General features: G+C 37.4%; 1 protein-coding gene across 11 annotated transcripts in view; it reads left to right on the forward strand.

Moving 5' to 3' along the window:
- CHID1 (chitinase domain containing 1) overlaps positions 1–27,129 on the forward strand; it is a 115,647-nt gene that overhangs the window by 80,045 nt on the left and 8,473 nt on the right. For 2 of the 11 annotated variants that reach the window (XR_014585444.1, XM_083839578.1), the window contains exon 12: positions 1–27,129. This exon is cut by the window's right edge. The exons of 8 other annotated variants lie outside the window; for them this stretch is intronic. Coding sequence is in view for 1 of the 3 variants with exons in the window: in XM_083839578.1 (XP_083695704.1) it covers positions 1–22 (22 nt within the window). In the remaining 2 variants the exon portion in view is untranslated. One more of the 11 variants, XR_014585445.1, reaches the window with a different exon arrangement.

Raw genomic sequence — 27,129 nt, forward strand, 5'->3', positions numbered from 1 at the left:
CCAGGGGTGTTATGTTCATTAAATTTGAGGTGGATGCTGGTACGAGTTTCAGCTAGTCATCAGGAATGGCTGCTCTAGCTCACCTTACAACGGATGGAGTTCTTGATAGAAGTCTGAATGAGCAACCACCTTGTTTGTGAAACAGCTGCACATTTTAGATGAGATCTGTCTTTCCGTGAATGACAAGAAAACCTTGATGCATTTTATTGTGTGTTTGCTACATACAGGCTTGGGATTTCACTCGAGTTTCCAATCTTCTTTGGTCTTCTAGTTCTTTGCATTAAACAGTAGCCTTTTAAAGCCTGCAATGGTACAAAAGTTGCCTGTCCGTATGGGTTTTCTTAATCAGCCTCGCTGGACCTACTCCTTACTTTGTGGATTTTCTGTGCAACTAAACAACTTGTGGGGTTTATCAAGATATAACTGGAAAACATGCTATTGATTGCCAGCATAAACTCAGTACTCGCGTGTTCATCTGGTACTAACAGATGGTATTAGAAAAGGTTTGGTGTGGTCTTTCGTGAGACTTGTTGACTGCCACTTTAGAAGAATTTTTTCTCTGCTTACTTTCCTATTCAGCAGAGCTTGCTCTTAAGAAATTTGACTTAAAAGTCAAAGTTTGATTAAAAACTATGATTCTGACACATACCATAAGGCTGGCTGTTTTTTCTGTAGATGCCATCTGTCAGGTCCATGTTTTTAGGTTTCCGTTCCCTGGTAGAAGACGTTGGAAATTGCAAAGCTTTCAGGGTTTTTGCCCTAAAAGAGTGGGTGATAGACTGCAATGTAACCCACACTGTCAGTGGCTGCGCGCTCTGCTCTGAGATTATCCATAGTGTTTGGTGCCTGGCAGCCACGTCCTTTTGGTTCCGTCTCAGAAAAAAAAAAATTAAAAAAATCTTCCAGTGGAAATTATCTTTTTCTCATTTTTTTTTCCTCCTTCACATTATCTCATAAGCAATTCAATATTTTCTGAATTCAATGCTATTATACAGCCGTATTCATTAAAAAGAGACGTATTTTGTGACCTTTTCTTTGGCTGTACGAATGCTCTGTTGACCATCATATTGCATTGGAATGCATTAATTATTTGCATCCCAGTACTGATGTGCCACAATCAGGATCTGAGTCTCCATTTCTTTAAGCCTTTCATTTCTGTAAGTATTCAGGAGGCTTATGAGGCTTGGAAAAAAAAGAATACAGGAAAGTAAATTTCAGGATATGTTTTATTTTAATGTTTAGTTTGTTTACTGCTTTTAATTTTCTTATGCAACATCGTTTTTTCAGTTATTTTGGTTGGATAGAACAAATGAGGTTGGTTGGCTTGTATATCCCAAAAGCTGTCAGAGTACCACGTACCATGGGTACCAGGCATGATATGAGTTAGATTCAGCCACCATCATAGCTCCTAGGAGCCTTAAGAGTTTCTTTTTATCTCAAACTGAGATTCAGAAATGTGAATTCTTCAGTCTCGCAGAGGAACAAATGTAAACAATATTCTCTTTCCAGGTTTCAATGTCTATAAATTATGAAGATCCTTACAAATACTAATTAATCTGTATATGGATCTAGAGGAATTCTAGGAAATGACCAAAAACAAGAGTAGAATTGTGTCTGGAATAGAAGAGTCAGCTGAGCACTGTGGGTTTTTTTGTTGTTTTTTCTTTTTTATCCACAAATTTTAGTGGCGGTGCTAATCATATATCTAATTATTACATTTTTTCTTCTCTTTCATTGGCCCGCTATATAAGTACACATAAGATGACTTTTTCAAGGGTAAGAAATATTAGGACACAATTAAAAATTGAATGCTTACACTTATTAGGAGAGATGATCTACAATAACGTGTAAGACTCTAAAGCAGCAATATAAATTGCAATTAGCCTAGTTTTTTATGACTTGATATGCTCATACTAGCTTTAAAAGCACTCAGGCTTTAGTAGCATAAACTATTACTTTAAAATATAGTTATCCAGTTGAACTTCAGTTAAAATTATTTTTCACTTTATTATTGAGAAGACTAGTTTAAGACACATCATGTCTTTGTAATGTATTAATTCACTTATAGCATTGGTCAACACTTAAAGGTATAATTAGGAAGCAGATTCAACAATCTGCTAGGACGATAATCTGCTATGTAACTACTGCTGTTATTGTTCAACAAACAGAGATAAAGTTTTTCTGGATTTCGGTGTATTTGTGCATTGTGTCAGTATCAATTTTGTACTGGAAGGCAAGTAAAAAGTAATATGCTATGTATAAGACAGGTTCTAGAATCTGAATGCAAGGAATGGTTTTAAAATGAACCTTAGTTAATCTATAAGAATAACTGCAAAGAAATGAGACCCCTCTTTTTTTCTGCAGCGAAGGTGGAAGTTCTAGAGGAGGTTGTTGCCAGAAATATTTCACCACCACCACTTATATTCTACTTGTGCATTTTTAAATAAAGAAAATTCAGAGGTGTAACAGGCTGCTCTCAGCCCTTGTGCTATTTCTTTTCACTCGGAACATTTAAGGAGGACTGTTGTAGAAATAACTACTGTAGAGCAGTGCTTGAGCTTCTCAGCACTTGGAAGGAATAGATGAATGAATAAACACTATATGCATTTTCTTTCCCTAGGAATTTCTGCAAGTATAACCCTGTTTCAGAACATATAACAGTTAAGAGCTGTTTCAGTGAGCAAAAATACACTGTTAATGTTTTTAAACACAGTGTTCATATTACAGGCAATTAGAGCAAATTGTTTATGGAGAGAATGAGAAGTTTCTGCATATCAAACAATTTTATCTCTTGAAATAGAGTTCAGATAAAACTACACTGCAGCTAATAATAATTGTGAAATATCACCATTCTTATAATTCCAGCTGGCCAAATATCGGTTGTTAAAGGTTTTCCAGTGCAAATACTTGCTTAGTTGAGTTGAGATTGTGAAGCAGCTGCTGTATAGCCTTAAAGAGAGACTGAGATAGTGCAGTAATCTCAAGTTAGCTCATCATAGCGCTGACTTGGAGGTCACTGCTTACCAAACCAAGACATGGGCAGGATTTTTATTTTTTTATTTATTTACTTATTTATTTATTTTCCATGTTTTTAAAAAAGATTCTTCTGTCTTCAGCTCTGACCTAATCTAGTATTTCTCATAAGAAATGTTAAGAGAGCAAAAACAAACTGCTGTTTGTTTCACATTGCAGAAGAATGAAAAATGAATGTCAGGCAGGTGATTTTCAGGAGTAGATGTTACTGTATGCATGGGAAGAATCACAAGCGTCACTGTCAGAAACAGCTGTAGCAATTAGCCAATTAAACAGTTTTTACTGATGGTCTGCGTTAGCTAATAAACTTTTAACAAGCTATAAAACACCCCATGGATCAATCGTGCTATGTTAATAGTCTGGATCAAAACCAATGCTTATTAATTCTAACTAACATTATTGTTTGGAAACGGAAGGAGCAACTGGACTGTATGCCAAATGTAAGAGTGGAGACATCATTCCAAATAAATTCTGATAGTTTGGGGAATATTTATAACTTATTTTAGTAGATAAAGCAGTCTCTTAGAAAAGCAGTGTTTGGGGGTATCTTTTTTTGGTTTTCCGTGTCATTAAGCCAAGGGTAAGACTTCCATCCGTGGAGTCACAGCGGGATCACAGAAAAGCTGACGAAGAAAAACAGGCATGTTTAGGGGATCGTGGGGTCTTTTTTATAGTTTTGTATCACACAAAACCATCTTTGGGGGGGACACAGATCAAAAACACAGGGCTTAAGTATATACTTGGCTGAAACTATTTTTTTATCTGATCGTTTGATTTATCTCAATCAAAATGCTTACTTAAGGTTACACAATAGTATTTTGAAATTTGTAAGGGTAAATAAATATCCTTGTATATCTCTATAATAGCCCTCTAAAGAAGTTGTAGAAAGTAAAACATAAGTACTGCTTTAAAGTTTAAAAATACCATAGGTGGTAAAAAGTATTTAATAAGTCTTATGTAGGGTAAATTCACCAGGATTCCTGAAATTTAGAGCAGGTGACTGGATAATAAGATACAACTCTGTCAGTTCTTGAAAGAACTGACAACTTTAATAGCTTACACATTTTAATTTCTGATTTCACATTTACTTGCGGTTAGCCCAATACTGCTAGTTCAGTGATATCATTACTGAAATGTCAGTTCAGCTTAAAATTCAGACTTTTTCAGGGATATTGCTGTGATGCTTGTGTACATGTGTGTACATCCAGGTATGGACTTAATGAAGCAGAATTATTTTCCATCTTTTGTGTGTCCTCTTTTTAGCTCTGAACATGAAAAGCACTTACCTAAGTGTTTTAATACTACAGTAACATGAACGTCATACATTTAAGAGTTCAAACAAGAAATTCCGGCACAAAAATGTATGTTTCAAATGTCACGTATGATGTTTTCAAGTATAGTGTTTGTTGCTGTTCTGGAAGGGTTTTGTTTACCTTCCTGTTTGGTACGGGATTGTAATGGAAATTTTCCATCTCTGAAATAACGTGTGATCTCAGAGTATTTTTGCAAATATTGGTGTGAACACCTTATAAATATTTGTATCAGTCTGCAAATTTTGGGGGTTAGCTCTACAAATATTGGTAGGCATAGCTACTGCAGAGAACACTCCCACTGTAAAGTGTGTGAAAGACACTGTATACCAAAACTCCTCGCTTGCTACATGAGAAATACTGCAACAAGCAAAGTACCACACCTGTAACCACTACTGCTGTCCCAGCAAATGCTTTACTTAGGCTTCAGCTTGCTGGAAAATTACCACTGGGTTCTTGGCAGTGAGTTAATTGAAGGTGTAAGTAAAAATAAATAAATAAAAACCACTCTACAAAGGAAAGCCAAGGGGTGAAGTCTGTTATTAGAACAACTTAAAACTTATCAACAAGATGAACAGAACCAATACAGAGAGTTCAGTTAAGCCAATAAAGAATTGGCTTCAGTTGACTTCAGCAGGTTTTTCTTGTTCTGAAATCACTATAAATACACACAGTCTAAATTCAAAACAGTGAAGCATGGAAAATTACACTTGGTAGTAATTATGGTTCCATCTGCTGTACAGTTAAGCGCTCAGACTTTCTCATGTGAGCCATGACCAAATCTTTTATCTGGTGCATGTGTTCTGAGAAATACTGGCGTGAAGGGCTAGACAAAATAAATGGAAAAAAAGTCCACTTGTAATAAATAGCCTGTTCCTATGAAATTGAAGGAGTACATGGATAAGTTCTCCAGCACAGCTCACCCAACACTTTGAAATAAGTTGCTTGAGATGTTTATTTTCCACTAACCACAGTTCTAATTAACATAATTAATGCTGTTAATGTGGTGAGATTCCCTCAGGGATTTCACAGAAAATTTGTGTTTCTGCAGTTGGGACTTTACTAGGAAAAGCACTTCAGGATTTGAAGGGGGAAGAAAAAAAAAGGGCATTGGCAAGTAGTGGAATTGGCAAGTAGTGGAATTGACAACACAAGCGCTGATCGGTTCTGTTGCTGCATGAGGATTTGAAGTTCACCATCCTTCGCTGGTCACAGAACCATAGGAAGGTTTGTGTTGGAAGGGACCTTAAAGATCATCCGGTTCCAACCTTCTGCCATGGGCAGGGACACCACCCACCAGAGCAGACTGCCCAAAGCCCCATCCAGCCTGGCTTTGAACACTTCCAAGGATGGGTCATCCACAGCTGCTCTGAGTGGCCTGTGCCAGGACCTCACCACCCTCAGAGTAAAGAATTTCTTCCCACTATCCACTCTAAATCTCCCCTCTTTCAGTTTAAAGACCGTAGTTTAAACCCTTGTTCTCCAAGAATGGACTGTACCTTTCAACTTGTTTATTTAAGTTCCCAGATGAGCATGGATCCTGCAAATTCACTGGCAGCACACGCTCTCCCTGAGTTCCTGTTCTATGGTTTTGTTTTGCAGTTTTTCTGATCAGATATTTGTGATACTTAGAGGAAAAACAAGCAAATAAAATGCCCACTGGGACTTGGTAATGTGTCCAAGAAAACAAACACTCTTTACTTTAGCTAGAAAAAGAAACAAAATATTTGAGGACAAAATACTAAACACCTGTGTTTTTCTCATGGTTTCACTTATTAAGTATTATTCAGAGTTTGCATTACAGGCTTTGAGAGTTCATTCAGTGTTCCTATCCTGCACATAGTTTTCACTCTTCTGCCTGGGGAAAAAGTGAAAAAAAAATTGTCCTTTTGAATATTCTCTCTGTAAGGTTCTCAGCAAAGAACCATTAGGTAACCCCTCCTTTTATAATCCCTTGTCTCTTGTCTGTCTTTCCCAGACAGCCTTGTGTGGGGGTCAAATTCATTCTTTAATTTACAGTCTTTTAGGATTCAAATGTAATGGGAGTTTTGTGTAGTGAGCCTTTTGCCAAGGTTGCTCCATTTCAATAGATGGTCAGCACCTGCTTCAGTATTGCATCTGTTGTGGGAGGCTAGCTGCGGCTCTGAGGGAGTACTGCAAAGTGTATGTGCCGGGAGGCCGTAGGAGATGTGACTTTTCATAACCTTAGGCAAAATTCATAACTTAGTGACATTCTCTGACTTGTCAAGGGTAGCTGATGGAAATTCAACTGGCAGAAATGAAATTTGAAAGATTTACTGGGGGTTTTTGGGGAGGAGTTCTGTGACCTCCAGGGCAGAATAATGAGAAAATATTCTGAAAAGCTTTTATTGTGCTGTTACTTTTGGATAAAACAGAAGGATGGAATGGCAATGCAGAGGCTTGTTAACACAAGTGAAAGCAATATGGTATTTGCAAAGCTGTGTATGTGAAAGAAGCAAATGATGACGAGTCTGTTTATTACTGTCACAAAATGAAGATTGTCAGTGCAAGGATCCTGGAATCCATTTCTGTTTAAATCTGTAAATATTGTAGTTCATTATGAGGAGACAGACTGCATAGATCAGAGCTTTTAGATTGCTATTAAATAGCAAAAATATGCTCACAAAAGCAGAAAAGAAACATAAGGTACACTGGATTGTCCAACTCCCGGTTTTCATTTGGATTATATTCGTAAATCCTGTTTAAAAATATTAATTTTCTATGTTTACATAGTTTGCTACTTTAATATTGTTTTCACTTACACAAAATGACAAGTGGCTTAAAAATGCTGGTATTTTTAACACCTCTGTAGTGAAATGAAAAGAACAAACTGCATTGAAATCTGCCAGTTTTTCAGACAAGACGTAAGTTAGAGTTTGTGTTTCTGTTGTTCTCTCTACATCTTGCAGTCTGCTCAAGGTAGAACTGGTGTAAAAGTTGTCACTTCAAGGGAAGTTTAAGATGTAGAATATTCTAAAAAGTTTTGCTGGCATTTGCCTAAAATATTGATGAAAATCACGTAACTGGCAAAGCTTTATGCTGACACAAACCTAATGCAGATTCCTTTGTCTGTTTGCCTACTTTACCTGTTATAGTTGAGTAATGGATTTAAGCAGTGCTGATACAGACTTTGTCAGGCCTGTGGATGAGTTTTCATGCTGAAGGGCTGTCAAAGTGGTGTTAAATCATGACATGCTGGTTACTTTTGGTATTTAAGTATGTACCATTTGATAGACAAGCCTGGGCTTATTGACAGGGATTTTTTTATATTAAAACAATATTTCTATATTTAATATAATTTTAAATAAAGTAAAATATGTTTAATATTTTATTGTTTTGTGCCTCATCCAGAAACATTGCTTGCATTAACAGTTACAGTAGGCAGAAACTTGGTGGCATTGTACATTTACAGGAATACTAGGATTATCCTATGTTATAGTCTGAACCTGCACAGTGGCAAGAAATGCACATATGCAGAACTCTAAAGTGTGTTACTTGTATTGGTTTCATTATTTTTCAATTCAAAGGTAAAGAAATCCTGTCTTTCAGTCTCTCTTGCAAGTTTCCAGAGTTTTCCTCACTCTGCACATCTTTTTTGAATTCTTTGTTTTCACAGCATCATCTTAAGCATTGTCATGCATGAATGTGATCTTGCAGTTGAGAAATCCCCAAAGTATATCTCACTGAAATTTCAACCATAATATTCAGCCATGGTACCATTGTAATACTGGCTCTGCTTATGATACTGGGTTGCTTTAAAGTTTTAGTATGCTATAATTACATTTGTTAAATTATGTATGAAGTTTTATTGCAAATAATGTTTACTGCTGTTTTAGTGTGCCAACTGGAAAATAATTTTAACATTGTTTCTTTTTGATGAAGGATATAGGTTAAAACCATTTTAACAAATCTATATATTAAGCAACATTTCAATGGCAATAAATGTCCTTTTCTGGGGGTCAGTTTTCAGTAGTAACCAGTCTGTTTTGAAAGTTAGTAGTCCTCACAAAGGGAGAAGTGAAAAACAAAGCAAGATTGGAAAATATAACTATCTGCAGCTCACTTGGTGAAATATCATGACTGCGATTAAAAATAACCGATATTTTATCAGTAATGTTAAATTCCAAGTATTAAAGGATGTTCATTTTGAAAAAAAATGTTCGTGTTTGATGACAAGTTAACATGTTAATCCCAGAACCCATTCATAAATGTCAAATCAGTGCTTACTATTGTTTTAAGGTGTTTCTAAGCATATTTGTATGATGTATATTTCTAAAAAGCAAATGTTCTACTGAATTTCAAAACCCTTGGTCCTTCAAGTATGCAGGACAATCAAGGTGACAAATTATATCCTTAAAATGCCAGATCTGCTGCAATTAAAATTAAGAACTTGATTCTGTTTCTAATGGTTTTCTACATACTGTAAAATTAACACGCTTACTTAGATTTACCTTGGAGTTTGGTGTGGCTCCTACAAGGTTTGTGTGCCAAATCAGCATCTCCTCTTTTCCACTTCCTCCCCACCCTTCCCCCACATTTTCTGATGACTGACAGGTTCTATTAGTGCTTTTTCCTATAGAAATTGAGATTAAACCATGATTAATGGAACTGTGCCTCAGACTTTTTTTTATTTCCTAGAGGTCTCTCATCTACTGCAGTGGCACCTACTTGCCCTGTGGGAAAACACAATTGAAACAGGTGCTCAAACAGAGATAAATTTTATGTTCACCTAACTGATTGTGGTATGTATGGGCATAGTAATATGAATGATTTCTGGTTTGTTATTTATTTCTTAGTTCAAGGGGATGTGTAGTAGACGATGGTATTGGCTGCAGATTCTGTTTAAATGTGATCCTTAGCTGAATGTTGCTGTATAACCTGTTAAAATGTTCTTCATACATCATAGGCTTTCAAGGACCAGAACTGGGAACTGCGTTCAGAGTACTTGATCGAGTGAACGTAACAGTTTATCACTTGTAGTTCCTGGTTCTCTGGTCCTCCCTTAGTAATTTCTGACATCCTGCTTGACTTGAGTCTGGGCTGATACTTTACAGAGAACTATCTATAGAAACACCAAGGTCATTCTTCTGACTGATAACAGCTTATTCAGAACCAGTGTTTTACTTTTCTCATAGTTACTATTTTTGTGTTTATTGGCATCAGATTTCAGTTGTCATTTTCCTGCTATTTAATTCATTATTACGAAATTCTGTGACTGATTTCAGTATATTTTTGTGTAATCAGGAAATTATTGTACCTGTGCTAATTTATCCTTTTTCAGGTTATTTCTGTCTATAGATTGAATAGCAAAGGTAGCTACACAGATCTTTGTGAAATGCTGCAGCTTACCTCTTTCTGTTGTGAAACCAACCATTTACAATTGCCAGACAAGTCCATTTGTCTATTAAGTTGATGAGCAACCCTTACTTGTTGCAGAGCTGTGGATTCCTACCAGTATCTTTTATCAGTCATGAGAGGTTTTTGACTTGGCCAAAGCCAGGTTTCTGGGATGTCAGAAATACAACATTACAGCAAAAGTCCACACAGCAGCTGTTGTCTCTTTCACCGATGCACCAGTATGCCCAGCAGTCCTTGCAGGCTGCCTTTTCACTGCCTGCAGTAGGAGATACATGCTTATGTCCTTTGGTCACACTGATCACTGCTCACATTAAAGCAGTTGTTGCCTTCCAGTTCTGTCATTTTACTTGTTCACCTTTAAACCTACAGACCATGCTCTGCTCCCATTCACCTGCTAACAGTCTGGATAATAGAAAATTGCAGGCTGGCAGGCCCCTTGTTGCAGTTCTTTGCTAGCAATACCACGTCTTCAGCTAGGGTGCTGATGCTCGGAGTGCTCTGACCTCTCAGAATTACAGCTCTTACGCAGCTCTTTCCTGTGCTTGGGCCAGGCTGAGAAGTTTAGAGAAACACTGCCCACCACAGCCATAGCTTTGCCATGCTCTTTCCGTTGACCCCACCATGTAACTCTGGAGGTGCCTGGACTGTGTGCAGGTATTTCCCTGCGACCCACTGGCAGCAAAAGCAGATGCTGCACCAGTCTTGAGCTTCAAACACCTTCGCTCATCTTCAGACTTAGCGTTGCAGGAGGGCATGAACGCCATCAGGCAACCTTTGAATCACTGAATTTTTTTCAGCAGTGAATAATGCATAAGCCCTGCTCTTACTGCCACCAACAATCCATGTTGTTTTGCAATGAAATATGCATTCCTTTTATATTTGGAAAACATAACATATATTTATTTTGTGGGTAGTGTAAAATTTATGATCACCTTAATTATTCATTTCAGTGCTTTTTAAGTTTGTAGGTATACTTAAATGACATCATAGATGACTGCCCTGTCCCTTACCAACCCTTGACATAAAATCAGATAGGTTTATAGTGCTTAAGGCCTGAGCCTGCTCTTTTCTCAGTATAAATATTGGCTCTGGAATCTGCAGACCAGATTGTCCAAGGCACTTGGTTCTTCCTGAAGCTTTCTAAAATTAGGACTCTTAATAGAAATGAACCCTATGAAAACTTTTTAGGACCTAGCCCTTACCACCTGCAAGGCAGTGCTCAGGGTGACAGAGGGCCAGACTCAGGACATCCACATCTTGTGCTGCTGTATCGTGTGTTAATCGGAGATAAAGGCATGCCACTCGTGCTTTTAGGCCTTCTGTATGTACCTCTGCGGCCAGTATTTTATTCATGTAATTTGACAATGAGGATTTAAAAAAAAAATAATATGCTGGTAGTTACATGAAAGAATATAAATTCAGATTTAAGAAAAAATAGTAATGGAGAGCTGCACAGTATTTTAATGTACAACTAGTTCAAATGCATCAGCTGATGCTGCCACAGAATGAGTGTTAAACGCAGTATAAGCATTAGAAAACAGTGTGCCCTCCCAAGTAAATTCTTATTTCCCTTGAAATCATATTTAAATTCAAGCATTGTTCTGTCTGACATATCAGTTTTAACAGGCCACATACTTATTTTTGCAAGGTTCTCTTCCACATTTGACCCAGCTCAGCCAGGGACTGTTCCACAAATTACTTAATTCTCTTCCCTCACATGCTTCACCAGGACAGCCAATGCCAGAATGTCCCTCATCAGCATTTCCTTTGATGTATTTAATGTTCTGTTAGTGAAATAAAGCCGAGTTTGACATTCAGTGCATAATGAATGTCTCTGGGGCCACTTTGAGGTTCTGTAACAAGGCTCTTGCTGTCCGATTCTATTTTGCATCATCTGGTAGGCCTGCTGAGGATCAGACATCCTTCCCTCAGCTGTGAGAGTGTGCTAAACCAGAGCTCTTGCCATTCAACTCCATCCTAGTTGATCGACAGTTGACCAACAGCTACTAGCTTCTTCTTGAATGCTAATTTTAGAGCTTCTCTATTTGGTTATTTGTGGTTAGAGTAAAGCTTATAATCGTCAAGTGTCTTACTGTCAAGCATTACCTTAGGTTCTGCATGCTTTTTACCTTTTTATTTGTGGAGCGTTTAACCTATACCTAGTGCCTTTGGAAAATAGACAGAAGGTAGTCCAGTGAAAACAGATTTGTTGGTGTTAGATTTCATTTTTATTTCCCATTAAACCTTCTGTACTGGAATTGTGTTGTTAGAATTTTAACCAAAAGTCATTCCCATGGCTCAGTAGTTGGCTTAGCTGGACTTACGAGTTGTTACAATGTACTCACAATTGGGAAGACTCGTTTTAATGAGAAATCTCTCATTAGACATTAGACAGCATGACTCTCCTGACTTGATTTTTCCTACATCTTATTTTACCTTTGTATTTATTACCAAGTTTAATGGAGGCAGCTGATATTTCAAGACACTAAGTCATGTATATTGAAAACTAAATATAAAAAAAGTCTGCAAAAAGGTAAGTAAAACAAAACTTCATATAAAAACCACGATCAGCCACATTGTTTTCATAGTTAAGAGTATTTTCTAATGGTTGCTAGATAGGTTACTGCAAGGGGATTTAAAGAATTGGGCTTATACAGATAGCAGGACAGGATGAAATCCCTTCAGCCAATTAAGGATTGCTATTGAATCTTTCATGGTCCTTTTCTATGTTATAAAATCACAGAATTTCTTTATGAACAGTAAATACAGGTTAGAACTGAGTGTACTTATGTAATCCCCTAAAAGAGCCTTGGAAGTACTTCATCTGGGTATCATGTTCAGTCTGAAGTTTCAGTATGTCTTGTGAAAGTGGGTATAACCTTGTATTATGATGGGGATATTCTCTGTTCATAAGTAACTTGCCTGTAGCCATAAAAGAGGGGGAAGAGTAGCAAGCTAGCAACAGTGTTTAACTCTGCTAGCTGTCTAATGCACCAACTCCCAGGTCTCACTCCCTCAAGATTTACTAAACCGATGCAAGCAAAACTTGCTCTCAACATCTAGTTCAGCTTTATAACATCATCACAAACCTTGGCAAGTTTCTAAATGCAAACTTAAGACTAGTATATCGAAAAAGATATTTTATTCCTCTGTCTCTGTAAGTTCATGTAGGATGTAAATTAAGTAATTTTATTTTCACATCTGATATGAAACAGAATTTGAAAAGGGTTGTTTTTGATTTGTATCCCATTTTTAACACATACAGGTATAAATTGAATTTTTTAGTATTGATATTTTAATAACCATCCTTATTGGTAATTTAATTATTTTTCAATCCTAATGTTTCCACGTCAGTCCTTAAGTCTTATATACACTTCATCTTTCCTGCATTTATCCCGAGTTCTTATAATTTGCAGTCTCCTACTTCTTTCCTATCCTGATCTCTTTTTCCTCCTCCTCCTGCTTTACGTTATCTCCCTCCGTGAGTTTCTTCTTTTGTTGATTACAAGGCTAGTAAAAGCAGTATAAAAGTATGGCTTGAATAACCGACATTTAGTTTCAACAGAAGGAAATAAACTTGTTCTCTAAGTTGGAATCTAGTTACCTTGTCTTCTGATGTTATCCTCAAACAGGTGAGCAAACGGGGGATTAATCAAGAGTTATGCTTCTTGTAAATGTTTAGGAAGAAAAATGTTAATCAAGTGAGTGGTTGCTTTACTTTTTTTTTTAACATATGTATTGTATTAAAACAGTGGATTAAGTTCGTTTCAAAATACTATTTTGATAATAATCAGTTTTTTACATATAGAAACCCACCATTTTATTTACAACAGCAGACCTCTATTCCTGTGATGACTTTGAATACATCACTCTTGCTAGTGACATAAGTTACCATCTCTGCCTTTGTGTGGAAGATGGGCTGCTCTGAAGGTTAATTGAATAATGCCAGTGAAGCATTTAGAAGATGCTAGACTGTTATGAAATAAACATTATTGCACCTGACCTTGAAAAATCTTACGAGGCCTTTGATGAACAATAGTTCACACTTCTGAAGTTCCTATAATTTTACAGAAAATTCTGGAATGGGTAAAGTAGCCTTTATGTACCTGTAAGATGTATTTTATAGTGTTTCCTCCATTAGCGAAGACTTCTTCCACTTTTTGTTAAGGGAAAGTGGCTGCTTAATGACTAACTTTCTGACTAGGTTATCTTGCACAATAAATCTCAACAGCAAGGTTCATTACTCTTCATAATGCTTTGGAATACGTAAATTATGGAAGTTATTAGTATGTTTTGCATACAGTGATTGCATAGTTATATTAAAATACACTTCAAAGGCAGTGAAAGTTAAGCAGTCAATTAGTCAAGTTCCAGAGGTGCTGAAGATAAATTATTCTGTGTTTGCTTGTTTTAATGACTATCACCATCCTGGCTATTTTCAGAAAAAGATGTGAAGTTTCAGTTTCAATTTTTCAGTACTACCTCATGCAGAAAAAATATTTCCATAACTTAGGACTATGTTCTTCAGTATTTGTGGGGGTGGGATGGGGTACAGTCAGTCATAGCATCCTGCAGTCTACCAGATCTCACCCATGAGATGCGACTTTCCATATGTGACTAATAAATGTATTGCTTTCTGTATAGCTGTGAAAATCAAACTAAACAGCGTATCACAGTCTTTTACCCCCCTTTGAATATACTCTAAGAGGCATGTCAGATAGTAGTTGATGCTTGTTTAAATAGTTGTGAAATCCTAAGCCAGTGGACTTGGGTACTGTGTGGAAAAAATCCAAATATTTGAATTATATATAGTTCATATCATATGTAGTTCAGTCATCTAAGAAAGGACCTTCAAGATTATCAAGTCCAGCCATGAACCTGACCTGTTGGGCCCCATCACTAAACCCTGTCCCTTGGTGTCACATCCACATGTCTCTTAAATACCTCCAGGGATGGGGACTCCACCACTTCCTTGGGCAGCCCAATGCTTGATCACCCTCTCCGTGAAAAAGTTCTTCCTAATATCCAACGTAAACCTCCCCTGGTGTAACTAGAGACTGTTTCCTCTTGTCCTATTGTTTGCCACCCGATCCTATCACTTGTCACTCATGTTGTTATACTCTTCTCTTAGAATGACAGTAACACTGCACGTATAATATAATGTCCCATATGCATCTCTTGCTAGCAAAATCCATTTTGTGTATACAAGTCATTTTTAACCCTAATATATTTGTTCTTTCAATATTCTTCCTCGATCCTTTTCATTTCATTTCCTTTCTTTAAATATGATACATATTTATGATTATGGATGTGATTAATGCTGAAGCACTTGTTCTATCAGGTGTTCTTTCATTTTAATGTTGTAGTGGTAAAGATTGCCCTAATTTTTACCCCCAGAAGTTGTTACAATATGTCCTACTAAGATTTTTTTTTGTATGAAAATGCTAAAATATGTTGTATTGAAATAGTTCATAGACTAAGATATGAATCTTTAAAACTCCATATACTTTCTAAGAAAGAAGTAAGCTTAAATTTATGTAATAATTGTTAAAAAAAAAAAAAGCTGTTACTGTGTAAGCAATGCAAGACAGCTAGTTTTGGCTTAGGGGAGAATTGTGTAATGACTACTAAATAAACATTTTGGATTTATTTCTATATTTTTTGTTTAAGGTAACTAAAGTATCTTAATGTTTTAAATAATTTCTTAATTGATGATTTAGCTAAATTCTCTTTTGAAAATATTTGTAGAACCAAATGCAAGTATTTGTGCTCTGCTAACACTGACTAGCAGAGGAACAGAGCTAGGTTATGCTTGTTTGTTCAATGAAGGAGAGAGAGGATCGATTTGATACTGGCAAAATAGTAGGTGTGTACTGTTTTCTGAAGCACTTGTGAGTTTTAGTCTTGTTTTATTAGTCTGCTATGTTTCCTCATTTGGTTTGACTAGCTAAAGAAGTCACAAGGTCAAGAAGGAAGGTTTGGTGGTAATGGTGAATATCAGACATCAGTCAAGAATTTTTTACTCTGTTATGTTTGAAGTTGTAGTTAATTATGGGTGATAGCTGTAAAATTCTAGCATCTGCCATCAGTTTTAATTGTTAAAACTGAAGATTTTCAAGAAATGGTTTAGCCTTTGGGTAAAAGCAAACATGAATACAGTTGGCTTCAAATTTAATTTTAGTATCCAGTAATGCAAATGGAAAGGTAAGAAAACTTGGATATGTTATTTTTATTTTATTATGAACAACAGATCTATTTGCTGGAATGAAACAATATTTCTAGTTCTGTGAAGCTTTGGTATTGTCCTCCTGCACTCAAAATTATAAAACCAGTTCTTTACAGAATGGCATTGCCGTATCTGTAACATTGGAGCAGCTTTTTGAATTCCTTTTGAGTTAATCATTCTTTGATTGTGTTAAAAATGAAATTTGAATCTGACTGGAACTATTCAGTAGTGAACAGTTTAATTTGCTTTAGATGTAAGCCAGAGCAAAGCGCTCCTGAAGTTTTGCAATCTTGTCTTGCTTCCTTAAAACTGCTTTTCTGTTAACTTGGTAACTTCTTAGCCTCTCGTTTCCCTTCATGACCAGGCATCCTTTTGGACACAATGAAGATCATCTAGAATCATGTACAGAACTTGCAAAGTTTTTATAATTTTCTGATATCTGCCTTAAATTACCTTTTTCTAAGCATCTGTTAAAGCTGTTACAGTATTTCTGAAGAAATATTTATGCATTGTGGCATAAATATTAGTTGCTCCTTAGTTGCTGCTAGGGAGAAGTCACTGTTTTATTATACAAAATCCCCGTGGTTTCTGGTTGGATTGGTATTGCTTTTGTCTAGTTTAATTTATAACCTTATCCCAGACTTCTGTCTTTCAGAGGAAGAACTTGTTTCCAAAAAGGATTCTTTATTTTAATCACTAGCCTTCCCACCTCTATCTTAATTGCTTGATGTTTATGCAATCATCCTGAAGTGTGAAGTGCTGTGACAATTTGATGGTTTTATGAGTTCTTTGAGCGTGCTTATATTCAGTATGTTCATATTCTACTGTAGGTACAAAATAACAAATAGCGACGAAGATGATAGATTTGGAAGTGGGGATGCAGTTCAAAACCATTATGACAAGGGAGGAGCAATTACAGCCATGAATCTGTAATACCTGCCAGTCAAGTTCATTACGTTGTGTTGTTATAGCAACTGGTCAGACTCTTCCATACTTAAAATATCTTGTGTCAAATAATTAGTACGGCTTAATTGTATCTGATTGCAAAAGAGGCAAGTAATTAAAGGGGTTCTTGCAATGGCTGTGGGGACAGAAAGGGTCAGAAACCACTTGTAATTGGAATGTATTTCATGGATATGAATTAATAGGTCTAATAATCTATCTCTTCATTCCCCAGGATTCAAACCAGTTTTCAGCATATTTGAATTGCTTTTGCTTGCTCAGAATAAAGAATAAAAACCAGCCCTTGCCCCCTCCCTCGCCCCCCTTTTCTCCTTTTTCTTCATCTCTTCTTGTCAGCTTCTGAAACCTATAACATGTATGATACATTTAGACCTTCCTTGACTTGATAACCACATGGGCAAAGGGCCCAGTAAAATCTGGTTTGGCCTTTCCACTGTGTTACTCTGTTAGGGTTTAGGCTCTCAGTTGAATGCTACTGTGTTTTTTTTTTGTTTTTCCAAGTATTGCCCTCTGTATGGAAACTTTTTGAGCATTTGATCAAAGATAGCAATCATCATAATCCACAGATGTAGAGTTTTGGAGGAAAAAAGATTACTCACAACATAGTGTTTGGGATTTCAGTTCAGCAAGTGACAAAATCAATCAGAAAACTGATCAAAAGCCAATCATCAACTGATACCAGTTATGGAATCAGAGCTTATTGAAAAGCCAAGAACCTGCCTTTTCATATTCTGAGGAGGTATCTTTTATATATCCTCAGGACTCCTGGATTTGAAAAGAAAACAGCCATCTTGAGTGGGATGACTGAAATAAAAGAGCTTCTGAAGAGGTGCAAAGGCTGCATTTGTAGACTGCAATGTGTGTAAGGCAGTACTCAGGTCTATTGCAATAGCTGCAGTGGATTACATCCTTCCACCTAATGTAAAAGAATTAAAATACCCAGCAAAAGCATTGGCAATCCCAAAGATAGGTCAGTAAATCTTCCAGTGATTTCAGCTGGAACTTTTTCCTCTAATGCAGGCACTGTTCTCCATGTTGTTCATGTTCTTATATCATAGGGCTTTGCAGTTTTACAGTTGACAGTCCCATCTGTTTCTCTTCATCTTCTAGCTTAGCTCTCATCTTCGTTTTATGTTTTCTTTACTTAACAAGGTCATTCATACCTCTTCTCTGGATATATGACTATAGCAGGAGCTTGTGATAATTAGGTATGTGGAGCACAGGGAGTTATTCCCACATGGCACCTCTGCCATATGGTTTTGAAATGGCTCTTTGCGATGAGAAGGAAAGCTTTGCTTTTCCCTTCAGGCCTCCCTCAAGGTAGAAAAGTTGACTTATTTGTGGCGGTGAACCTATTTAGTATCTTACCAGACTTAATTCAATGGAATCCATGTTTCAACTAACACAATCAAATGCTTTTTATGACTTTGAAAAAAAAATATGTTCACTGATGAAAGCTGAAGCAAAAGGGAAAAGCAATAACCTTTGTCTGCCCAAGATTTTTTTCTATATTCTGCTTTTTTTTTAAACAAACAAAAACAGTATTTCTTCATTCCCTGCTTTATTAGTCTTTCTTCCACTATGCTTTTATTAATCAGTGCCTTGCAGGAGTTTCTGCTCTTTAACTTTACTTTGGTCTTTATAGTTTGGCCTTCTGTTACATACATATCACTGTGTTTGTTAATGTTTAACTTGTTCAGATTTACAATTAGTAGCTGTTTTAAGGACTTTCTTCTTACATTAATTGCACAGCTGCACTGGTGATTACTCCATGTGTTGGATGACTGTATAGGGAATGCAAAGTGCTAGTATTTTGAAAGCCTTATTGCAATTTCACATATTTGCATGTGGAACCACTTCAGCTACAAACATGCCATACTGTTTTACCTTTGGCGGTGTAATCAGATTAATTGTGAACACTTACTGTCTTGAATTCGCTCAAATATTTGCAGAACACAAACTTTTATTGTTCAAACATGGCAAAAAGATGTATCTTTCTAACTTCCTCAGGCAGTAACAAAATCTTAGAATGTACACAAAGCCCACAGATGCTATGAGTATAATTCCCGTTAACGCTGTTCTTCTATCAGCAATTTCTTCAGAAAACCAAAGATTCTTTGTGTCCAGAGTGCTATATACCTGATAGAAGACTGCAGTTACGGCTAATGTGAAAAATCAGGCTGCTTCATTTAAAGATAAAAAGTATATATATACACATACTTGTTAGAGGTAAGACAATATTCCATTTTGAAGTTTCCAGTTCATTTAAGGGGAAAAAAAAGTATGACCATCATTTTGTCCCTTGATTTGTGCTCCAAATGTTGCCATTTGATTTAAGTAACAGTTCTTTTGGAAATCATTTTGAATAAATATACACATACTGTTCTTTGATTTAAAAAATAATCTTAACATATCTTAGCAGGAAGCACAGATATGTTTTTTCTGGCAGAAACTGAACAAATACAAATACACAAATATTTGTCTGGCTTACTGCAAAGATATGGAAGATGTTCTGCTTTTTCATGGTGCAAAGTGCCGGGTTTTCTTTTAATACTGCCACATGAATTAGTGTTAGTTTAACTAAATATCAGGAGATTTAAATTCCCTGTTCTCAAGTATTTAACTGCCCTGATGAAGGTAACTTCTTAAAAAGTCATAAATCTCCACTCTAATTGGATAAAATATAGTTTTATTACTTCATAGTCCATTTCCAATTCAAGAGTGCCATCCAGATTATTCTAAGGCCTGTTTAAAATGTACTAACCCTGTGAGATTTGCATCATTTATGAGAGACTAATAATCGTTTCCATGAATTTGTCATTGTTCTGTCTTTTCAAAAAACAAAGGCTGAAGGTCATGTAGTAGTTCTGTTGGTGTGAATCCTAAATAACTCTATATAGCTGTGACTAAAATATGGTCAATTGAGAGGAGAAAACTCCCTTTGCTAAGTATGAAGAAGGAACTGGAAAGTCAGCAGAAATGTTCTTCATTCTTTAGCTTAGTCCCCAAAACTGGAAATGGGTGTATAGTTCATAGCTTCATAGGACACTGCAGTTTACTGATGTGCCATAGATTTTCATCTAGCATAGGTGCCTTCTTTAATTACAGTCCTTGCAGTCAGGAATTGAATTTATGAATTCTTTCATGTGAAGGTAAAACTGTTTGCTGTACTGTGCTTGATCATTTAAATGTATTACTGCACATCTGTAACTACTTCATGCCAAAAAACTATCGCTGTACAGTGTTTCTTTTATCTTACAGAAAGCATTTAGTGTTCAGCTCTTGCAAGGTTGGACTTGAAGCATGACAGGTGATGTTTAAAAGACATGGAATAGCCTTAGAAACATTTTTCGGTTTTGTGAGAGCTAGGTTGAAATACCAAAATTTAACTGACATTCCAGCAAATTAGTTTCAAAAACTATGTATGTAAAAACAGTGTAGTCTTATTTTAACTAGATTTATCGGCAATGAGAATTTGGCAGGTTAACCTCAGATGTAAGAGCCAAACTTGCTAGATTTTGGTCCTTGCTACCTGTAGAAGTCAGAGAATATTACAGTATGCTTCCACTTAGGAATGTAACTTTAAATAGATTTTGAATGCATTAGTTTTAAGAGACCATGGGTAAAATTTATTATCAAACTAAAGCAGCACACTAAGATACTTAAAGCATTAGCAATTCTTTAATATTTCTTTTAGATAATTTATCTCAATTGATCTTACTGAGTTGAATTCTCTCTTTTTTTTTTTTTTACTTAAAGTAAATATGTAAGCATTCCTGCATTTTGAAAGTATTTACTATGCACTTTTCACATATAAACAAAAATGGATACAAGTAAATAGTGGACATTGTTTGTCATAGCATCATTCAAAATTACAGTCCTAGGGCTCTGAGAACTGTGTACCTGATGGGGCAAATGCTGCCATGAATTTGTTTGCTGGGCTGAAGTTAAAAGTGTTCTCAGGAGCATTTAATTTGATACATTCAGCAGGCTCGGGATTAGCAAAGGTGCAAAGGGCAGTGGGGAATGCTGCCTTCTTGCCTCTAGAGCTGCCTTTCCTATAGCATAAAAGTGAAGCACACCCTAAATACAGAGTACAGGGCCATTGAAGCAGAGGCTGCCTTCAAGGGATATGAAGGATATGAATGTTCCCACTGCTTTGAAGGGAGAGAGCTGTTAAACAACTCGACCATGTCCATGCTTTAGCATTTTCTATCAACTTTGCCTTCACAGGTCATGTTTTACTGAAAACCCACTAATAGTAAGGCCAGGTTGGAACAGGCAGAAATACTGATGGTGGAAATGTCAGGCCTGGCATGAATGACAGTGAAGGAATCTAAACACTCTTATTTTGAGGCTCCTCAAAGTGGAGCATCTCATTCCCAGCATCTTTTGAAGTAGATGAAATCCAGTAGCGGATAGGATTTCTTGCTGTGCTCCCCTACTGTAGATAGGTTTGTTCATCACATGAAGTTCTGTTTCCTTGCAAGTAACACTGCTTCTGTTTGGCCTAAACTATTTCTGGAGAGAGAACAGAGACAACATTTCTCTCCTAAGGCCATTGCTGGCCTGGATCAGTTTTATATACCCAGAGTCCTGCAGCCTGTGAGTTTTGCACTCTGCCTGACCAGAGAAGGTCATCTGGTAGCTACACTGCTATCAGGTCTTCACCTGCAGTCACAGCATCCTTCTCCCACCCTTTGTGCCTTCTGCTGCTTGCACCCAACGTACGTTCCCTTTCATTCTTCTTTGCTACCAAGCGTAACCTTTCTGCAGCTATACCCTGCAGGGGGCTCAGCTCTCACCCATCTTTCTCAGCCAGGGCTGAGGAAATGGTGGGTTTGACCACCTACTTGGCTCAGGCCTCCTGGCAACCACAGAACCCCAGCTCCAGGTTAGCCAGGGCTGGGATGGGGGCTTGGAACAACTTCACTGCTCCTTAGCTGACACAGGGTGAGGGAAAGATGCTCCTGCTGGCTTTTGTGGTTGTTAAATCTTCTGGGTGATGCTGCTGGTCACCCTGAGTTTGTGTTGGGGTGGTTTTAATTCAGGTGTGGCTGAGGAGAAATGCAAGAAGCAACTGGAAGAGTTAGTCAGGATGTTCACTGGCATTTGAAAGATCTGACCTTTTAGGTGAGGATGGAAAAGAAATGTAATTTTGTTCTTTCTGCAGTTTTAAATCAGGCATGGAAGAATTTGGGATATCAAAGTGCCTGTGCGCTCAACCTTCATTCAGTCATAGGTGGAGTTGATCAAAATACATCTCCTATACACTGAATTAAAATCATCGAAATCTGCCAGGAACCAGGCTCCAAACTCAGTATAAAGAGTTTTTATAGCGATCTGTGTAGCACTGTATAAATATAGCAGATTTGCATGTTTTAAGCAAGAGGGTAATCCAGAAAGCTTTTAATTTTGTATTTATTTATTAAAAAACAAAACAAAACAAAACAACAACCTTGCCATGCAACAAAACTAGCATAGTTTTAGTTTTTCTTATTTACAGCTGAAGCTGAACAGTAGATATATTAGTATATCTGTATTTTATTCAGTTTCACATCCAGGAATTGACAGCCTCACTTTTTCACGTGCATTGTGTATAATACCAGTTCTTGGAGGAACGGAGCACAGTGTTGTATTTAGAGTACTGTATCTGAAAATGCTTCAACCTCACTTGAGGGTTACTTAAGCATTTCAAAATATGTGCCCTTAAACTAGTATTTTTTATCTTCAAAGACTTCTTTTTATGATTAACCTGCTGATTCTTGAAACAAGCCCGCAGGGATAAGCAAGCATTAATTTTTATTATGTTGAGCAGTAGTTTTTAACCAGAGAGACGGTGTCATGTCTAAGACTGCGGTGTCATGTCTAAGACTGTAGTAAGCCAGACTATTGGATGAGGTGGAGTAGAGCTTCTATATTTATGTTGTCCAGTCTAGCAAGGACTAGTTTTTCTACTGTTATATACATCACCTAACAATTTATTAGGACCCATGTTTCATCTACAAAGGATGGACATTAAGCTGCAGTAATATCAGTGTAGTGGTTCCGAAAAAAAAGTCACCTATTGGCTTCTCAACAATACATATTTTCAGTTCTCCTTTAGATGTGCCATTGTCTTGGAAGCCTGGAAGCACTTTATAAGTATTTCAGAATTCTGTAAGAATAACATTGCCGTGACTCAGCTTCTTCTCTTCAACGTAGTAGATGCTTGTTATGTAACTTAAGCATTATGTATATTTTTGACAGCAAGATCATTTATTTATTATTCAGTATAATTTAATTAGTCTTCCATTTACTCTTCCTCATCTCTAACTGAAATTCATGTGCTCAAATGTTTGATGTTGAGATGATTCTCATCCTGGATTATGGTGGAGAATACCTTGGTGTGGTAGGAGTAAGCAATGCTTTCACTGTGCTCAAAGCAAATTCTGTCATTTCACTGTAGCATCTTCAGGTATAATCATTCTGAAACAGCATTGGTAGTCTGAGGCTTGTCCTGAAAAGAGGGTTATTTTTCCAGTGCAGTTTTCCATGTAGTGGAGACACCTAGACAGATTTCAGTTTAATACAGATCTCTACACTGTCTTTTTTTTTTTCCATATGCCACAAAAGATCCAGATTACAAATCCTGTCCAGAGAGAGAAAAGTAATAATAATAATAAATAATAAAGAAACCCCAAATGTATTTATATACAAATATATATACAGAGAGCCTAATGAGGCAAGGGATTTAAAAAAAGTAAATTAAAAAGTGGGAAAACCATGATTTTCTCATTTTCAGAATGAGGGAAGTTCTTTTCTTAAAAGTTGACATCCTACAAGAAGGTCACATACTTTGCTGACAAAGTATTTTTGCTGAATATTCTCTTTCATACATGTTTATTGTAATACTTTTGCAACTGGAGTTTAGTAAAAATGAGATCTCCTCCTCCTGCCTTTTTCTAGTATCATAGTGAATAGTTGAAACATTACATTGATTATAAAACAAAATATAAAATTAATATAGTATTTTAATAACTAAGTGCAGATTGTGTGATTTGACATATGTTGTAATAAGTACTGCTGTTGACACATCAGTGCTACACATTTTATTGAAATTGTCTTTTCACAAGTAATATAACTAAGTTTTCAAACACATTTAGGAAAAGGGTTTTCCTTTTTTTTTTTTTTCTTTTTCTGGGCAATTGCCATTGGTGTGTCCTGTAGGACTTATTTTAGGTTTAATATTATCTGTGATTTGTTGGTATATGTTGTTGATGGTGGATGGGCAGAGTTTGGAGGAAAATCAGTTTGCTTTCACAGTGTGGTGCGTTTTACATCTGCAAAATGTAGTCTGACAATCTGCTTTAAAGCAGGCTTTTCAAGTTGTCCCTGATGTACAGCAGAGACAGTTATGATAGCTAATGAAAACATTTTTAATTATGAAATAGGAAGTGTGAGAGAGGGGAGGATCTACTTCAGATCAACTTTTAAATTATTAAATGATTCACATTAGACTGTTTTACACATCTGCTATTTTTTTCTCTTTTTTTCTCTTAATTTCAACTTAAAACTGTGAGGAGGGAGAAGATGCTTGCTTAGAAGTGAGTGCATAATGAGAGGTCTGTCTGGTGTAGTTCATAACAGAAGTAAGTTAGAAGCAGAATTGTGTTAACCTCGAGGTGAGCCGTTTCCTAATTTGAGAGAGAATTCTGTTACTCTTTGTTCGTCTTGGTTCGTTCTTAGGTTGCGTGCCTACTTGGTGATAATTCCATGATGAATACCATAGACAACATCGCACTTTTGTTGAATAGTCGCATTTTTAAAAAATGTGTGCAAAGACAGTCAAGACTAAATGAAGATGATTTAGTGAAGACTTGAGCAATGTACTGAGTTCGTAAAACAAACATATAAATCCTCTAGCTAATAGTCAAACTAAACTTCTTAAAACATGATTAAATAGAGTTGTTCTGTGAGCTAGTCTGTAACTGTATGCCTTATTACGTTCAGTTCTGTTGTGGAATTGTATTTCTGTAAGGTTGCCTGAATCCTGCTTGTTGTTCTAGCATAGTAAACTCTTCTACCATTAACTTCTGCCTGACAGGACGGTGCCCTTTGGCTAGAGCAGAAAGAGATGTCCAGACAATGTAACAGGCTTTTAGAGGCAAGGAACTCATTCTTGCAAGATAGCAACGGCTGCTACAACCAAACCTCTATAAATACTATAAACCCCTAACACATCTGTCATGTGTTAGGTTGGATAAATTGGAAAGAAAAATCCACAGCTAACTGAACAAATACAAAGGGAAATATTGTCTGATACTTCAGCTAGGAAGTTGAGATTTTGTTTGTGGTCAGCCCAACAAAGATTTCTGATAGAAAATACCCAAAGTGAATGCATATAACAAACAGTGACTTAGTAACTAGCTGTTATCATAAACAATTGGCAATGAAAAAAGTTCATGTTTTGTAGCCTCACCTAAGCATCTCAAAGAACAGAGTATAAGAACAAAAATATTATATCTGTATCACTGCAAAATAAAACAGAACTGCTGAACAGCAGAATGTTATCAAAGGTATCCAAACAGATATGCAAACCTTCTGCCTCAATCTGGTATGTCTGTGTTGTCTGGGAAATATTTATTGGGTTACAAATAAAGGTCTTGTTTTCTTTAAAGAAATTTTCATATGTTCCTCTTGTATGTGCCAGTTGGAGTCAAAACCTTAAATACATAAACATTTGCACCTTTTTCTGCCTCATACGTGATTGCTTCTATTCTCCAATCCATATATAACTCTGTTTTCCTTTTTATAAAGGAGAACCATTTGGGTTATACTGAGAAAAGATAGCATTAGGGTACTTCCAGCTCTACTTGCAGTTCCCTAGGGTAATTTGCCAGCTTCACTACTGAGTAAGCTCTCAGGGCTTTTTCTTTATAAAATTTCTGTGAAGTTAAATGAGAATAAGAGGCGCCACGAACATGTAAGCCTGTATGCACAGAAAGGCTGTAACATTTGTGTTTTCTTCTGTACTTGCAGTAAGACACATACTGGCTGCTTCCCAGGCAGCAAACCCAGCCATGGTTACCACCAGGCGGCAAGCGCTCGCCAAAAGGACTGTGGCCACCCAGTCTGAGTGCTTGCCCCAAAATGCGGCTGTTCAGGTCTCTGGCTGCAGGGGGTGCCTGAGCCTGTTGCTGCCATCGGAGGGTGACAGAGATGCTGCCAGCGTGAGGTGTGGGCAGGTGGAGGAGCTGATCAGCCTGGTGGAGGAGCTCAAGGAGGAGGTGCAGAGGACAAGGGCTATCAGTGAGTGTGAGCAGGAATTAGGCCTGCGGAGTCACTCCTTGCTGTGCCTGAGAGAAAGGCACTGGCATGACACACCCCAAATAGTGGGGGACCTCCTGCCCTGTTGCTGTCAGGCAGAGGGAGGGGACCTGAGAGATGGAGAGGAATGGAAACAGGTCCCTGCTTGGCGTCACAGGTGAGCCCCCTCCCTACCTGCCTTGCTTCACCAGGTGCCTTTACACAATAGGTTTGAAGCCTGGGAGCTCGAGGGACACGGTGATGGGGATGTGGGGGAAAGTCCATACAGTAGGCTGTCTAGGGCAAGGAAGTCAACTGCACACCTCGAGACTGCCTCCACCAAGAAGGAAAGAAGGGTAATGGTCGTAGGTCACTCCCTTCTGAGGGGAACAGAGGGCCCCGTATGTCGGCCAGACCCTACCCATGGGGAAGTCTGCTGCCTCCCGGGGGCCCAGGTCAGGGATGTTACCAGGAACCTTCCTGGCCTTGTTTGCCCCTTCGATTATTACCCCATAGTGATAATTCAGGCTGGCAGCAATAAAATTGCTGAGAGAAGCCTGAAGGCTATCATAAAGGACTTCAGGGGATTGGGGCAGTTACTGAATTGAATGGGTGCACAGGTGGTGTTTTCCTCTGTCCCTTCAGGGGTGGGGAAGGATACTGAGTGCACCTGGAAAGCCTGGCTGATCAAGACATGGCTGAGAGGCTGGTGCCATCGCAGGAATTTGTGGTTTTTTTTTTGATCATGGGGATGTTTACTCGCTACTCGGCCTGATGGCTGCAGATGGGTCCCACCTATCTTAAAGGGGGAAACGGACTCTAGCCCGGGAGCTGGCAGGGCTCATCAAGAGGGCTTTAAACCAGGTATGAAGGTGGCTGGGGGGTGAAATGAGGCTTGATAGAGATGAATCCAATGAAATTCTGCACTGG

The sequence above is a fragment of the Anser anser genome (assembly GCF_964211835.1).
Source record: "Anser anser genome assembly, chromosome: 5".
Lineage (NCBI taxonomy): Eukaryota > Metazoa > Chordata > Aves > Anseriformes > Anatidae > Anser > Anser anser.